The 16,152-nt window shown below is 52.7% G+C and overlaps 1 protein-coding gene across 11 annotated transcripts in view; it reads right to left on the reverse strand.

The window, feature by feature from the left end:
- The window catches only part of CELF5 (CUGBP Elav-like family member 5), a 44,132-nt gene that overhangs the window by 25,020 nt on the left and 2,960 nt on the right, over positions 1-16,152 (reverse strand). For all 11 annotated transcript variants that reach the window (XM_045544451.1, XM_045544512.1, XM_045544501.1 and 8 more), the window contains exon 2: positions 4,237-4,319. In XM_045544451.1, the coding sequence (XP_045400407.1) occupies positions 4,237-4,319 (83 nt within the window). The remainder of the gene's footprint in view (positions 1-4,236; positions 4,320-16,152) is intronic.

Below are 16,152 nucleotides of genomic sequence, written 5' to 3' on the forward strand. Positions count from 1 at the left end.
GTGGCTACTGAGCACTTGAAATGTGGCTTGTGCAATCAAAGAACGGAATTTTAAACTTTGCTTCATTAAATTAATATAAATATAACTTTTTATTTAGTTTTTTTTTAAGAGACACTATGTTGCCCAAGTTGAATTCAAACTCTTGGACTCAAGTAGTCCACCCGCCTCAGCTTCCTGAGTAGCCGGACTACAGGTGCACACCACCACGCCTTGCTAATTTTTTTAATTTTTTATACAGATGAGGTCTCGCTATGTTGTCCAGGCTGGATTCAAATTCCTGGACTCAAGCGATCCTCCCGCCTTGGCCTCCCAAAGTGCTGGGATTACAGGCATGAGCCACTGCACCTGGCCACATATATAAATTTAAATAGAAACACGGATACCTGATTTTTTTTTTTTTGAGACAAGGTCTTCCTCTGTTGCCCTAGCTAGAGTACAGTGGTGTGATCACAGCTCACAGCAACCTCAGACTCCTCGGTTCAAGCGATCCTCCCGCCTCAGGCTCCTGAGTAGCTGGGACTACAGGCGTGTGCCACTATGCCCAGCTAATTTTTCTATTTTTAGTAGAGACGGGATCTCGCTCTTGCTCACGCTGGTCTCGAACTCCTGACCTCAAGTGATCCTCCCGCCTCAGCCTCCGACAGTGCTGGGATTACAGGCGTGAGCCAGTGCACCTGGCCAGATACCTGAGTTTGTTCTTGGAAAACCTCTAAGTGTGTTTAGAACACTCTGAGTCCATGGCTCTGCCTTTTCCACTGTGAACTTTTACAAATGCAAATACAGATCGAGCATCATGGATAAACACTCAGTGTCCAAATCTACAAGAGAACAATACACACCAGACTTCGAACACATGGTTCAAAAGGAAGGTGAGATATCTCATTAATGATCTTTATATTGACTGCACATTGACACAATAGGATTTCAGATATATTGGGTTAAATGAAATATATTATTATGATTAATTTCACTTGTTTCTTTTTACCTTTTAAATGTTGCTCCTGGAAACATTTAAATTATATATGTAGCTCTCATTATATTTCTATTAGATATAACACTGTTCTAGAACATTCACCTGCTCTTTATCCTCCTAGACAGGGTCTCTCCCCCTCCGCACTGTGGACAGTGGGGCTGGATCATTGTCTGGGGCGGGGCCAACCTGGGCACTGCAGGGTGCTGAGCAGGGTCCCTGCCTCCACCCACCCCATGCCAGGAGCACACCAGCTGTGACAACCACAGATGTCCCCAGCCTTTGTCCAGTGTCCCTTGGTGGGGGGTGGAATCACCCCTCGTTGAAAACCACTCCTAACCTAAGCTAAATGCTTCGTTAGTCAACAGAGGCTCTTGTGCGCTCCCACATTCGATAGCATGCTGGGCATGTTCCTGCCGCCCATCTTGGTACAACCCGTCCCCGCACCACCCCCATCTCTGCCTGTGTCTGTCAGAAATGCTTCCGTCTCTCAAGACTCAGCCCCAGTGCCCCCTCCTTCAAGGAGCCATCCCATTTGCCCCCTGCTAAATCGTCCACGTGGGCTACCTGCTTCTCCCTCTCGATGCTGTCCCCTTATATCTGGTCATTCATTCTGTGGTCGCCCCCTGGCGTGAGCTGAATGATGGCCATCCACCACCCCCCAAAAAAGATAAGTCCAAGTTCTAACCCTGGGACCCTGTGATTGTGACCTCATTTGGAAAAGGGGTCTTTGTGGCTGTAATTAAGTGAAGGATCCTGAGACGTGGGGTGAGCCCTAGATCCAATGACAGGTGTCCTTGTAAGAGAAAAGTGGAGGGAAATTTGAGAGACATAGACACAGAGAGGAAGGCCACGTCACACCACGTCAGCAGGGAGTGTGGCTCTGCTGACACCTTGGTTTTGGACTTCTGGATTCCAGAACTGTGAGAGAACGCCTTTCTGTCACTTTAAGACCCCCAGTTTGTGATGTGGTCTGGCCTCGGGGCCTTTGCACAGGCTGTTCCCTCTGCGAGGAGTGCCCATCCCACGGGTAGTGCAGGGCTCCCTCCCTCCCTGCCTCATCATCTCCTCAGAGAGGCCTTCCCTGGCCACCCCCACCCCGAGTCACTGCTCTGAAAATCACCCCTATTATCTTCCCTCAACGTCGTCCTCACTGTTGGAAGTTCTCATCTGTTTACTTATTTTTTTTTGTTTGTTTGTACTATGTCCCCCTTCCTGCCTAAATCAGGTGCTTAATAAGTGTTGAAGGAACTAATAGGTGCGGAGGACCCAGTCCAAGGTCTGTCCTTGAGGGGCTCCCAATCTGGGGGAGACAGAGCCAGACACACACAGCCCCAGCCCTGAGGGATCATGGGTGGGGCATCAGGGTGTGGCCTTGGAGGCGGGGTAGGAATTCCTGGGGTGGGAAAGGCCATTTCCCATGAGGCCTTGCGTAGGACCTTAGGGGTCAGTGTCCTGGCTGGGTTCTCGGTGTCGGGGGAGTGAGGGATTTCTAAGAACTAGGGATGGCCAGAGACCAAAATATAAGGATTTAACCTCTCCAAAAATAGCATCTGCTTTGCACTCTCACGTCTTGAATTCTTTTTTTCCAGCCCTGTCAGATGGAGATGGTGATGCCCATTTTGGAGATAAGGAAAACAGACTGGAGGGAAAGGCACTTGTCCGAAGTCATGCAGCCTGGAAGGTGGAGCTGAGACATGAGCTCAGGGGTCACAGCGGCAGGGAGAGGCTCTGGGGAGAAGGACGTGGGGACCACAGGCTACAGGGGTGAAGGGGAGGGGGCAGGAGAGTCTGATGCCCAGGAACTGAGCAGGAGAAACTGGTTCAAAGGGCATGCCACAGTTGGTCTGAGCCCTGTTGGGTCTGGGGGACCTGGGGCACAGTTGCAGAGTCACTCAGGAGGTGACCAGACACAGAGCTGGTGAGGGAAGTTTAGCATAGTTCCAGGGAAACAGTAGGTGCCCATAAAAATCCAGCCATCTGTTGGATTTACAGGTGCTGGCAGAAGATCCAAGGGAGATGGATGGATGGATGGATGGATGGATGGATGGACAGATGTGTGGATGATGGGTGGCTGGATAAGTGAGTGATGGATGAAGGATGGACAGATGGATGAAGGATGGATAGAAGGATGGGTGGGTAGATGGATAGTTGGTTGGGTGGGTGGAGAGGGATGGATAGATGTCCGGGTGGGTGGGTGGATGAGTAGATGGATGAATGGATGGGTGTATAGACAGGAAGATGAGTGATGGGTGGGTGGGTAGGTGGGCAGGTGGGTGCATGGGCAGATGGGGGATGGATGGAAGGATGGATGGATGGACAGATGGAAGCATTGGATTTATGGGCTGACCCAAGGAGAGTAGGCAAGGAAAGAAGAGCAGAGGACCCTCATGACTGACAGAAAGAAGGAGCTGCTGGTAAGTATGACATCATCTTATCCCAAGGCGGCCTCAGACCCAGGAGACCAGCCTGGCAAGAAGGACTGGTGTGTGTGGGGGGAGGCTTCACAGCTTTCGGTTCTTCCACCCTCTTCCATCTTCCGTTCTGGCTCCAATGGAGCCCAGAACCCAGCTCTGCACCCACCATGGAGAGAACTGGTTCCCAAGCCCCCAAGGCCTTAGGCAGTGGAAGGGAAACTGGCTTTCGGTCTCAGTGACCCCATCAGGGAAATGGGATGAGGGAACGAATGGGGAAGAGGTACTTAGCTGGGAGGGACTCCTAGAAGTGTTGATAAATCTCCAGGTACATATGGATTTTTCTGGACAGAGGGTCCAAGCTTCCAGCCATGCAAACATATGGTCCACTACGCTTAGAGGAATTGGCCAACAGCACAAAGATCTGATCACTATCCCACCAGGCCCTGCCCCAGCCCCTCCCTTTTCTCCCCTCCTCCCTCTTTCCCTCTCCTCACTCTGCTCCAGCCACTCTGGCTTCCCTGCTGTACCTTCAACATGCCAGGCAGTCCTGCCCAGGGCCTTTGCACAGGCTGTTCCCTTTGCCTTCTAATGCCTCCTCATCCTTCAGGTCTCAGCCCAATGACACCCACACTCTGAGTCAGGCACCTTTGTGCAGTATGCAATCTGCACAACCACACACTGCTATGAACTACACACAAAATAGGCACTCAATAAACGCTCACTCTGATGATGGTTTCTATCCCTCTGCATGTAGAATTCACAGCTGATCCCAGGAAGGGCCTCAGCCCCCATCCCAGGCCAAGAGCAGCCCCTCCATCTCCTCCTCTCTGGACACCATGCAGGACTCACCCCGGGCAAGGTCTTCTGCTCGTGCAGGGCAGTCTGAGCTTTGATGGCGGAATCCCTGGCACAGTAGGTGAGGAAGGCACAGCCTAGAGGGGACAGAAACCGGGGTGTTAAGAAACGAGCACGCTTGCACACCCATGTTCATAGCAGCCCCGTGCTCACAGCAGCATGACAGCCAAAAGGTGGAACCAACGCAAGTGTCCATCGATGGATAAACACAACGTGCTCCCATCCACACAATGGAATATTATTTACTCTTAAAACAGAAGGAGGCTCTGACACAGGCTACAGCATGGATGGACCCTGAGGACATCGTGCTCAGTGAGAGACGCCAGACACAGAAGGACAAATCCTGTGTGATTCCACTCACAGAAGGTCCCTAGAGGCATCAGATCCACAGAGACAGGAAGTAGGATGGTGGGTGCCAGGGGCTGGGGAGGGGGTGGGGAGTGAGTGTTTCATGGGGACAGAGAGTCAGTTGGGAAGATGAGAAAGTTCTGGAGATGGAGGGTGGTGACGGTTGCACAACACTGTACATGTGCTCAATGCCACTGAATGGCGCACTTAAAAGTGGTTAAAATGGTCAATTTTATGTTGTGTGCATTATACTGTAATTTTTAAAAATAAAAAGAGAAGAGGACGCTGGAGCCATCTGTTTTGGGGGGGACAGTGACAGTGGCTCAGCAACCACCACCCCCACCGCACACACCTATGCTCCCCAAAGGGTGAGACAGGGAGGGGGACAGAGGAGGCCGGGCTGTTAATGACGTCAGTGGCTTGTGCTCTGAGATTCTGAGCTCGCTGGGCGAGGAGGGGTCAGTGGGCTTGGGGGCGTGGGCGGAGCTGCTCCCCAGGGGGTTCACGGGGCGGGGGGGAGGGGGGCACCAGTAGTCCCAAGGAGACGGGAGACCCCAGCACTGGACTAGGGTGCAGCAGACTCTGCCGCTGACCTGCACTGTGGCCTTGAATCAGGCGCCGCCTCTCTCTGGGCCTCAGTTTCCCCCATCAGAGAGGAAGGTCCACGCACGAGAGCCACAGGATGGACCTACCACGGGGCGGGGGCGGGGCTTTAGGGGGTGTGGTGCGGCCGCGGAGGGCAGGCCCAATGAGGAGAGGCGAGGGGCGGGGCCTGAGGGGGTGGTGCTGCTGCCGCAGAGGGCAGGGCCAATGAAGAGAGGCGAGGGGTGGGGCCAGCCCTGGAGCGGTCCAGAGCGAGGCTGTGATTGGACGACATCCTTGGCTAGGGAAGAGGTGGTTGCAGGCAGGGAGTCCAGGTGTCCTGGGATGGACACAGGAGTCTGGGCCCCAGCGCAGGGCCCTGCCCTCTGACCTCTGTGCACCTGTTTTGCTGCCTGTGAAATGAGACCATTGTTGGCTGCTCTGATGCCCTGGGACCCTCTGGTTCTCTATCTCTCTGCCTGCCCCCACCCAGGGACCCCCTGAGCAGGAGCTAATTAAAGCGGCCTCCTACTGAGCTGCCAGCGCCCAGCTGCCGGCTCCCACCAGCTGGGCCGAGCGGTGGGGAGGGGTCCCCATCCCGGGTCTGCAAGTCCCCTCGACCCCTGGGGGGGGGTGGCGGGGAGGGGACCAGGCAGACCTTAAACGGGTTTCTAGCATTTTATTGTATTTTATTTTTAAGTGTCCCTGCTAGAATCACCAAGATTTGTAGCATTTTTAAAAACATTTGTGGTGGGAGTGGAAAATGGTATGGCTGCCGTGGGAAACAATTTGACAGTTCCTCAAAAACTAAACATAGAATTACCACATAACCCAGCAATTGCACTTCGGGTATACATTCAAAAGAACTGAAAGCAGAAAGGAAAACAGATAGTTGTCTAACAGTGTTGACAGCAGCACTGTTCACAATAGCCAAAAGGTAGAAGCCACCCAAGTGTCCATGGATGGGCGACAAACACAACGCGATCCATCCACACAGTGGGATGTTATCCAGCCTGAAAATGGAAGGGAATTCTGACACCTGCTTCAACGTGGATGAGCCTGGAGAACATTATTCTTGGTGAAATCAGTGAAAAACACAAATCCTGTGTGGCTCCACTCACAGGAGGTCCCTAGAGGCATCAGATCCACAGAGACAGGAAGTAGACTGGTGGGTGCCAGGGGTTGGGGAGGGGGTGGGGAGTTAGTGTTTCATTGGGACAGAGTTTCAGTTTGGGAAGATAAGAAAGTTCGGGAGACAGAGGGGTGTGATGGTTGCACAACCACGTGAATGTGCTTAATGCCACTGAGCTGCACCACATAAAAATGGTTAAGATTGTACATTTTATGTTATGTATATTTTAACACAATAAAAATTGTAATTGAGATATATTACAATCACATCCCTCTGAAAAGTGCAAACACGTAAGTGTACAATGTAACAAATGATTATACCCTTATAACCATCTCCCAGATCAAGAAATAGAATGTGGCAGCCATCATGAAGCCACTAGAAGCCTGGGTGCCCCCACCCCATCACAGCCTCTACCCTGGCTCTTGTGACAAGATTTCATTGTGGCTTCTTGCCCTGCGTGCATCATTGAACAACGTCATTGAGTGCTTTCTGGTTTTGAACTTACATAAATGGAATCATAGCATATGTACACCTTCGTGTGTGACTTCTTTCACTCCATATACATGCAACAACACGTGGTTGTGTGTAGCAGGGGTTAATTCCTTCTTGTGGCTGTGCAGTATTTTATCCTATGGATATACTATGAATTGTTTATCCACTCTCCTGGCATTTGGGCTGTTTGCTGTTTGGGGCTATTATGAATAGACCACTATGGAACATTCTTCCTATGGAACATTCTTGTCTATATATTTTCATGCACAAAGGCACACCCAGGAATGGAATTGCTGGTTATAAGGTGGGCATAGGCTTAACTTTTATCGATTCTTTCAAATAGTTTTCCAAAGTGGGTTGTACAATGTCTAGTTTTATTAGTGCTGCATCTTCACTAACCCTTGGTTTTGCCAACCTTTTGAATGTTAGACATTTAATGGGCGTGTCATTGTATGTCACTGAGGTTTTCATGTACATTCCTATAGTTATTAATGAAGTTGGGCACCTCGTTGCTTTGTAGGGGCTCTTTATATAGAGTCTGTGTGCTAATCTTTTGTTGTTGTTTTATGTGACCAAACATCTTCTACCATTCCTTGGCTTGTCTGTCTATTCACTTCTTGATGTTTCTATTTTCAGAATTTTATTCCTCAAGATCTTCCAAAACATAATAATCACACTACGACAACTAGCATTAAGGCCTGAGAGAAATCAAGCATTATCAGCAAGAAATTGGGCTTCAGGCGGTTGTAAAATAATGGCAAAAAAAAATGTCCCTCCAGCCTGAGCAAGAGCAAGACCCTGTGTCTACCAAAAAAGAGAAAAATTATCCAGGTGTGGTGGCTGCACCTGTAATCCCAGCACTTTGGGAAGCTGAGGCAGGAGGATCGCTTGAGCCCAGGAGTTGGAGGCTGCAGTGAGCTAGGCTGACACCACTGCATTCCAGCCTGGGTGACAAAGTGAGACCCTGTCTCAAAAAAACAATTTAAAAATGTCCTTCCTAGGATTTTTTTTTTTTTTTCATTTTTTTGCCTGTGGCGTCTGCAGGACTCAAAGGGTGGTGGCCCAGGGAGGATAAGGGTGAGTCCCCTGAGCAGCACCAGACAGACAACACAGGCAGGCACACAAAAGCCCGCGTGCCTCTGTCCCTGGTGCTGAAATGCTTTCTCATGGCTTTCCTCATCTCCAGGCCCAATCTCTTCTTGGCCTCTTAGCTTGTCTTTTCCAGCCGGTGAAAATGTGTGATGTTTACCCATTTCTGGACAATTAGAGGCTTGATTTATAGATCCTCTTATGGGCTGAATGTGCCCCCCGCAAATCACAAATTGCTGTCCTAATCTCCAGGACCTCAGAGTTGGACCTCGTTTGGAAACAGGGTCGTTGCAGATGGAGTTAGTTGAGATGAGGTCATTAGGATGGGCCCTGATCCAGACACCAAGACACACGCGGGGAGGACGCCACGTGATGGAGGAGGTGGAGATCGGGGTGATGTGTCTACATGCCAAGGGACACCAAGGATGCAGCCACCAGCAGGAGCCGGGAAAGGCCTGGGACAGATTCTCCTTCACAGCCTTAGAAGGAACCAGCCCTGCCCACACCTTCATCTTGAACTTCTGGCCTCCCGAACTGTGAGAGGATAAATTTCTGTTGTGTAAGACACCCAGTTTGTGACATGTTGTTACAGCAACCCTAGCAAACTTACACAGTTCCCAAACAGCACAGACTCTCAGCGATGTTCATGAAGTTCATTGCTTTTTAATACTAATCAGCACTCCACTCTCCAGACCCAAGGGCATTATCAGGGACTGAGGGGCACAGGATCCTTGGGGAGCAAGAGATATGCTCAATGGATTAAAATTTCCTAATAACTAGATCTGCCTCATCATAGCTCTCTTGGGAGGGAGGGAGTTCCCCATCCCTGGAGGTAAGCAAGAAAAGCCTCCCCAGAGAGGAAACCTCACCACTGGGGAATCCTCAGGGTCCCTCCTCACATTGAGATCCTCTGCCCTCTGCCCCAAGATCTGAGCTGTTGGAGCTTCATGACTCATAATATTATAATAATGATAATAGTTGATGCGGATTGAGCACCAGGCATATCACAGGACACTTTGCCCCCATGAATCCTTTGAGTCCTCAGATTAGCCCAAGAGAATGGCATCCCTATTTCTAGTCTCATCCTCATTTTACAGATGGGGAAACTGAGGCACCGGCCATTGACAAAACAAGACTTTGCTATAAACAAGCTCAATATACTTATGGCAATATAAGGAGAAAAACATTAAAAAAATAAAGGAAGTGGCAGAGTGAGGACTTGGGCTCAGCCCTGCATGACCCCAGCCTGCAAGGACACCCTTTTCTCCAGCCCTGGGATGTTTTTTCTGGGGAAGTGACTCTTTCTCTGTGGTCTCTCTGCAGCAACAGGCCCCTGCTCAGCCCGGGGACAACACCCTGCTTGGTGACACAGAGACAAGGCGGAGCCTGACAGAGCCCCTTGTATGGTGGTCAGCCTGGCTCTGACCAGGGAGGGAGGCGGGGTTGGGGAAAGTTCAGAGGGCAACAGGTGGCTCTGCCTGCAGTGTGCCGTGAGAGGTGGGAGACGCCACTGGAGGGGACAGGGGAGAAGAGTGGTGGGGGTGGGGGAGAAGGATGCCTAGGACTGGCTTGGATGGTGGGGTCTGAATGATGCCCCCCCCAAAAAAAAAGATATGTCCATCCTGGAACCTGGACTGTGGCCTTATTTGGAAAAAAGGGTCTTTGCAGATTTATTTAAGGATCTTGAGATGAGATCATCCTCATTTAAGGTGGGCCACAAATCCAATGACAAGTGTCCTCATAAGAGACAGAAGACAGGTGCAGGGGAGACGGCTGTGTGGAGACCAAGGCAGAGACTGGAGCGACACAGCCACAAGCCAAGGACGCCTGGAGGAGGCAGGAAGGACCCTCCCCTGGAGCTCCCAGAGGGAGCGTGGTCCCGCCCACAATGTCGCATTGCGGGACCCCAGACTTTTGGCCTCCGGGACCATGAGAGAAGAAACGTCAGCTGCTTCAACCCTCCTAGTTTTGTGGTCAGCCCTAGATGGCCCTAGGACACGAACCCAGATGGGGACCCAGTGGTCCGGTGTGTGACCTGGGCCACTGTGAACCTCGGTCTCTTCATCTGTAAGGTGGGCACCTTCTCCCCACCATTGAAAGCTCTCTGGGGTTTGCCCTGCCTGCTTGGCTCCTCCAGTACTCAGAGCCCCATGTTTGGGGAACACCTGTATCATGAAGTAGCCCCGTAATAATTCAATATAGCTACAAACCAAACACTTGGCTTCTAGACATGCTCCACCTCTGTCCTAAAATGTTAATGGTTTGGGGTGAATTCTGGGGAAGCAGTTTGGAAGAAAGATGCAGAGCCCCTTTTGGGCTCTGCTGGATCTGAGGGTTTAGGGAATGTTACAGACAGTACCTCCCAGGACTGGTGAAAACTCCCCCAAACAGCCCAGCAAGGGAGCACCAACCATGTGCACAGGGCCACCACACCCCCAAATCGCCATTCTACCCATCAGCTATTTTTGTCCCGATATTCCAGAGCAGCGAACCAAGCCCAGAGAGCTTAAGCAGCTTTCCTGGGGCCACACAGCGAGCCAGAAACAACCTCTAGATTTTAACCCAAACTTGGGGGTTGGGTGGATAAAGTGCTTCCAAGTTTCAGAAAATTCCAGACCATTGGGGCAGACTCCTTAAACCACCAAGGTTTGGTACGCCGATCGAATGGTCTAAAAAACATAACCATAAACCACAAAATTGTTTAAAAACGAAAAGAAAATAAAAACTAGTTTTTCCTCCTTACAATTCACAGTCCTCAACTTCATGCATGAGTCTGCGACTTTCGTCCCTTCCCTGGGAGCTTGGCAGGTCCAGGACTGACCCTGGACAGACGGTGGCCGTGTCCCTGGCTATGCCCTGACCCCGGCCACACCCAAGGCTTGGTCTCTCACCGACCTGCACAACCTCACCCCTGTCTTTGCCTCCTCGACTTTCAAGTCCCAGCTGATAAGCCCCCTCCCCTGGGAATCCTCCCACCCCCAATCAGTGAGGGCTCAGGCACCTCCAGGAGCTGTCCCCGTGCCTGTGGGTCTCCCACCCAGGCTGTGATTTCCCAGTTCTGTAACATGTGGCCACTTCTCACAGCGTCCGCACTGGCCAGCCCCAGCCCAGTCCCCTCCGCCCTTGCCCCCCATGGTCTGTCTGCCCCAAAGTTGCCACCAGGGGCACCTATGAGTACCTGCATCAGGGCCCAGCCCTCCTCTGCCCACAGCCCTCCATGGCTCCCACCTCCCTCAGGGTCAAAGCCCATTGCAAGTCCTCCCTGCAACCTCAGGCCCCTGCACAACCTGCCCGGCCCCTGCCTTCCCTCCCCTCCTCCCTCTGCTCCAGCCACACAGGCCTCCTCGCTGTGCCTCCCACATGCCAGGAGCCATGAGGACAGAGGTTTGTACAGGTTTTGTTTAGGGCTGGGTCCCTGTGGCCTGCACAACACCAGGCACACAGAAGGTGCTCAATAAATACTTGCTGAATGAATTGAGTTATTTTGTGTCTAAACTGACCTGCTCAGATCCAAACTACTTCCTTCAAGGCAGCGACAGCATTCGATCCATTCTTATCCCTGCTCTGCCTGCCACACCTTGCATGCAGTCATTCACTATTTCCTGAGCACCTATTATGCACCAGCTGTGTGCAGGAGAGACAGAGACAAGAAAGACACTGCTCTTTGTCTCCTTCTCTTCCCAGCCAGCACACCAGTCCCATCTCAAACCCCTTTGATCCTGAACCCCCTGCATGCTGGGGTCCCATACACTTGGTCTTTCACCTCAGCTCTGTCACCTCGTGGTGAAAGATGAGGATCAAAGCCAGCCTACTATCTGTCTGCTGTGTGACCTTGGGCCAGTCGCTTAACCTCTCTGAGTCCTCACTTTCTCATCCACAAAATGGGACTCACGGTATCATGCACTGAGAAATACACGAGAGCCTCCCTTTTCTGCCATCCGCCTCTCCTCCTTCATCGTCTCAGCCCGAAGCTGTCCCCCTCTGTCTCTGGGGACAGCAAGACAGACAGGCTTTCTCTCCCTGTTTACTGCCCCTGCCTGGATGAATGCATGGGTTCCTGATCAAGAGGGCAGGGGCTGTGTCCCTGGCCTCCCACCCCTGCATCAGGCATGCTGCCTCCCAGATGACCTCTGACCTCCCTGCCTTCACCTCTGCCCCAGCCTGACACGTGGGGGCTTTTGAGGGCTCATTCTGAACCCCTGATCTCTTGCCTGCAGGCATCTTGACTCATCCCATGGCTTTAGTCCCCATCACGACACCAGCAATTCCTCCACCCATGCACTCACCCACCTGTCCACACATCTGTCCATCAACCCATCCACCCATTATTCATTCACTTTATCCACCCTTCCACCCAAACATTCACTTATCCACCTGTCCTCTCCACCTATTAATCCATCCATCCATTATTTAGACATTTATTCATCCATTCATCCATCCACACGTCCATCCATCCACGCATCCGTTTGTCCACCTACCAATCCACCTGCCCACTTGCCCATCCACCCATCCACCCAGCCATCCATCCTCCCATCCACCCATCCAGATATCCATTAATATTCCATCCACCTATCATCCATCCATTCATCCATTTCTCCATCTACTCATCTATTTCTCCATCCATCCACCCATCCACCCACTCACCCATCTACCCATCTATTCATCCACCCACCCACCCATCCATCCTTCCATCTACCCCCTCCACCCATCCATCCATCCTCCTATCCACCCATCTGTCCACCCACCCATCCACCCACCCATCCACCCATCCAGACATCCATTAATATTGCATCCATCCATCAACCATCCATTTATCCATATCTCCATCTACTCATCTATTTCTCCACCCATCCACCCACCCACCCACCCATCTACCTACCTGTTCATCCACCCACCCACCCATCCATCCTCCCATCTGTCCACCCACCCACCCATCCATCCATCCTCCCATCTGTTCACCCACCCACCCATCCATCCTCCCATCTGTCCACCCACCCACCCATCCATCCATCCTCCCACCCATCCATCCATCCTCCCATCTGCCCATCCATCCACCTACTGATCCATCCACCCATCCATTAATATTCCACCCACCCATCATCCATTCATCCATCCATTTCTCCATCTACTCATCTATTTCTCTATCCATCCATCCATCTATACACCTACTGATCCACCCACCCACCCATCCATCCATCCACCCACCCACCCATCTATTCATCCACCCATGCTTCCATCCACCTACCCACTCACCCATCTATTCATCCATCCATCCATTCACCTACCCACCCATCCACTAATCCATTCAAGCCTTCCATCCACCTACCCACTTTTTCATCCATCAAAACCACTCATACATCCAGTGAGTCATTGCTATCCACCCACCCATCCATCCACGTCTGCATCCATTGGTTCACATATCCATCCACCTACCCACCTGTCAGCCATCCCCCCGCCCCCATCCTCACACCTCCCACTCCCTCAAGCCCTTGTACATCCACACACTCCACTTCAACATGGTGAACAGGACACAGCCTCTGCCCTCAAAGAGCTTACATGTCCATGATGATGACCATAACCCCAGACCAACTGGACTTTTGCTAGGTCAACATCTTTCAAACCTACAAGCCGCTCCCTCTGGCCCTGGTCACCTTTAAGTCCAGCATCAGAGGCTCTTCAGGGTCCAGCCCATGCTGACTCTGCAGCCTCACCTCCCATGTCTTGCTGAATTCCTCCTCTACCCCAGATGCATAAATTAACCTTCACACCTCCAGGCCTCTGCAAATCCACTCCCCCTGCACATATCCAGCGGGGCAGAGACATCCACCTTATCTCGTTCACTGCCATGTTCCATGCCCATCACAGGGCCTGGAACACAATAAATGTTTCTGTGAAGGCACAAATGAGATTCTTTCTCTGCCTGGAAAGCTCCTATTGATCCTTCAAAGCCCCATTTCTAATGCCCCTCCTCCATACAGCTGGATTCCCCAGGCAGAGCCCCCACTTCCTTATCCAGTTCCCTCAACCTTGTGTCCCTCCGTCTGACCCGGCCCTGACCACTGTAACCATAGCTGTTGATGTCTGGCTCTGGCCTTAGTTCTCTCTTGCCCAGTACAAGGCAATGCCTCACAGGGCTTTCAGGGAGTGTTAGCTGAATGAATAAATGAATGAATGAATGAACATAGTCCTACTGGGTGTTTGCAGTGGCCAAGGCCTCACTTGCCAATATGAGGCCTCACGTAGGCTTGAAATAGGTTTGTTTCATGGACAGCATCCTGAGTCCAGCCCCAGTGGAGAGCCCGTGGAAGAAGGAGACCCTGGGGCTCGAAAGACCCTTTACTCCTTCCCCACCAGGGCAAAAACCCCATCTTCCCCTCACCTATGACTCCCCAGAGTTCATGCTCCTCTGAGCCTTTGCATATATGGTTCCCTCTGCCAAGAACACCTTTCCCTACCTTCTCGCCCCTCAGGTCTCAGTGCACTCACATAACATGCCCAGCGCCCTCCAACCAGGCACATACTGTGTGCTCAGCCCCATGCCAAGAGTGTCACTGCCATTTCAGTTCTCCCCTGCCCCTTTCCTCTGAAACAGGAGGCCCCAATGAGGCTCAGAGAGGTTAAGATACCTGCCCGAGGCCACGCAGCCGGTAAGATGCGGAGAAACCACATTCATCTCAATGGCAAGCTCTCAACCGCTCTGCCACCCAGAGCGCCTCTCCTGGAAGCCCCCCAGCCTCCACTCCTGCAGGAGCAGGACTTCCTCTGGGTTGTCACCGCCCATGTGCATGTTTCCACCATCACATCCCTGAGCTCGACGCTTTGACACCTGTTTCCTCAGCCACCTCCCTCCTCCATGCTAAAACCCCGGGGGGAGGAGCCGTCTGGGTACGGGTCGAGGAACGGATTTGATCTGCTTCGCCCAACTCTGTGTCCCAGGGTCTAGAGCAGGGCCTGGTACACAGCAAGTGCTCAATAAGGGCTGGTCACATGGATGGAGGGGTTGATGTCTAGCCCACTCCCTTGTGAATTCCATAAGGGATCCCTGCTCATGACGGCTCTGCACAAATGCTGGAATACAGTAGGCGTTCAATAAATGTTCTCTGCCTGAATGGCAGATGGACGGATGGGAGGGGGCAGAAACGATGTCACAGTCACAGGTGTGCAGCCTCAGGGGCCACATGAAAGTCTGTTAAATAAAGAATGGGCATCTGGGGAAACTGAGGCTCAGAGAGGGGCATGCCTAGCTGGAAGCCACAGCGCCCCAGGTGAGGGTCGCTTCTGTGCACACTTAAGCCAGCTGGCCTTTGGTGACTCAGCCCCAGCCCCCTGCTGCTGTCCCCACGGCCACTACCAGGAGAGCCAACTGCTCCTCGGTCCCCCTATGCCAGGCCGCGCCCGCCACTGCCGCTGTCTCCCCGGGGCTGGCGTCACACTCGGAATGTCACGCCTCAGAGCTCAGCCTGTCACAGCCTTCCCTCCTCCCACCCCCCGGGAGCCGCGACAGCAGCTGGTGCTCCCATGGAAACCGCGGGCCCCCACCCCGGCCCCCGCCATGCCCCCCCCAACCTGCACCGTCCCGGGTGCAACCTCGCTTTAAGACAAATATTGTCATTAACATGCAAATGCATATGCGATTGCCATAATGGGGGCCGGTGGCGGTGCCTGGACTTGCACCACCACGTATCCTGGGCAGGGCGGGCATCAACACGCGGTCCCAGTGGGGAGAGAGAGACACCAGCTCTCAGGGCACCTCGAGGCCCCTCGGATGGAGGGAGGGTCTCGGGGCAGGGGACTGCAGTGGGGGCAGTGGGAGCCCCAACCCCAGTGTCCAGTTCCTGGCCTGAGCCCTGGCCTGGGGTGGGGGTCCTTCCTGGGGGAGCCCCCCTCGCTCCGGAGGAGGCACAGATCTGGGGACTGTGGGTAGGGGAGCGGGCCTGTGGCTTCCCTCTCCCACCCCTCGTCCATCTCTCTTCAACCCCCCCTCCCTGTCTCTGCATCCCTTTGTCTCTGTCTCTCTCTCTTAAAAACAAAAAAGCCCAGGGCCGATGGGCGGTGGGCCTGCCCTTTTTTGGAGAACCGTCCCATGCCCGCCCCATTGCTGGGGACAGACCTCCTGGTCTCTGGTGGCCTCAGCACGGCCCCTAGGAATTGCACTGACCCCATGCCACCCTCGGCTGTGGCTGTCAGGGGCTGTCACAGCCCCCTCCCCTCCTAACACCATCGTTGCGGGGGCCTCACTCTCGGCTTGGCGGAACCTGTCACCACTT

The sequence above is a fragment of the Lemur catta genome, chromosome 1 (assembly GCF_020740605.2).
Source record: "Lemur catta isolate mLemCat1 chromosome 1, mLemCat1.pri, whole genome shotgun sequence".
In the NCBI taxonomy this organism is placed as follows: domain Eukaryota; kingdom Metazoa; phylum Chordata; class Mammalia; order Primates; family Lemuridae; genus Lemur; species Lemur catta.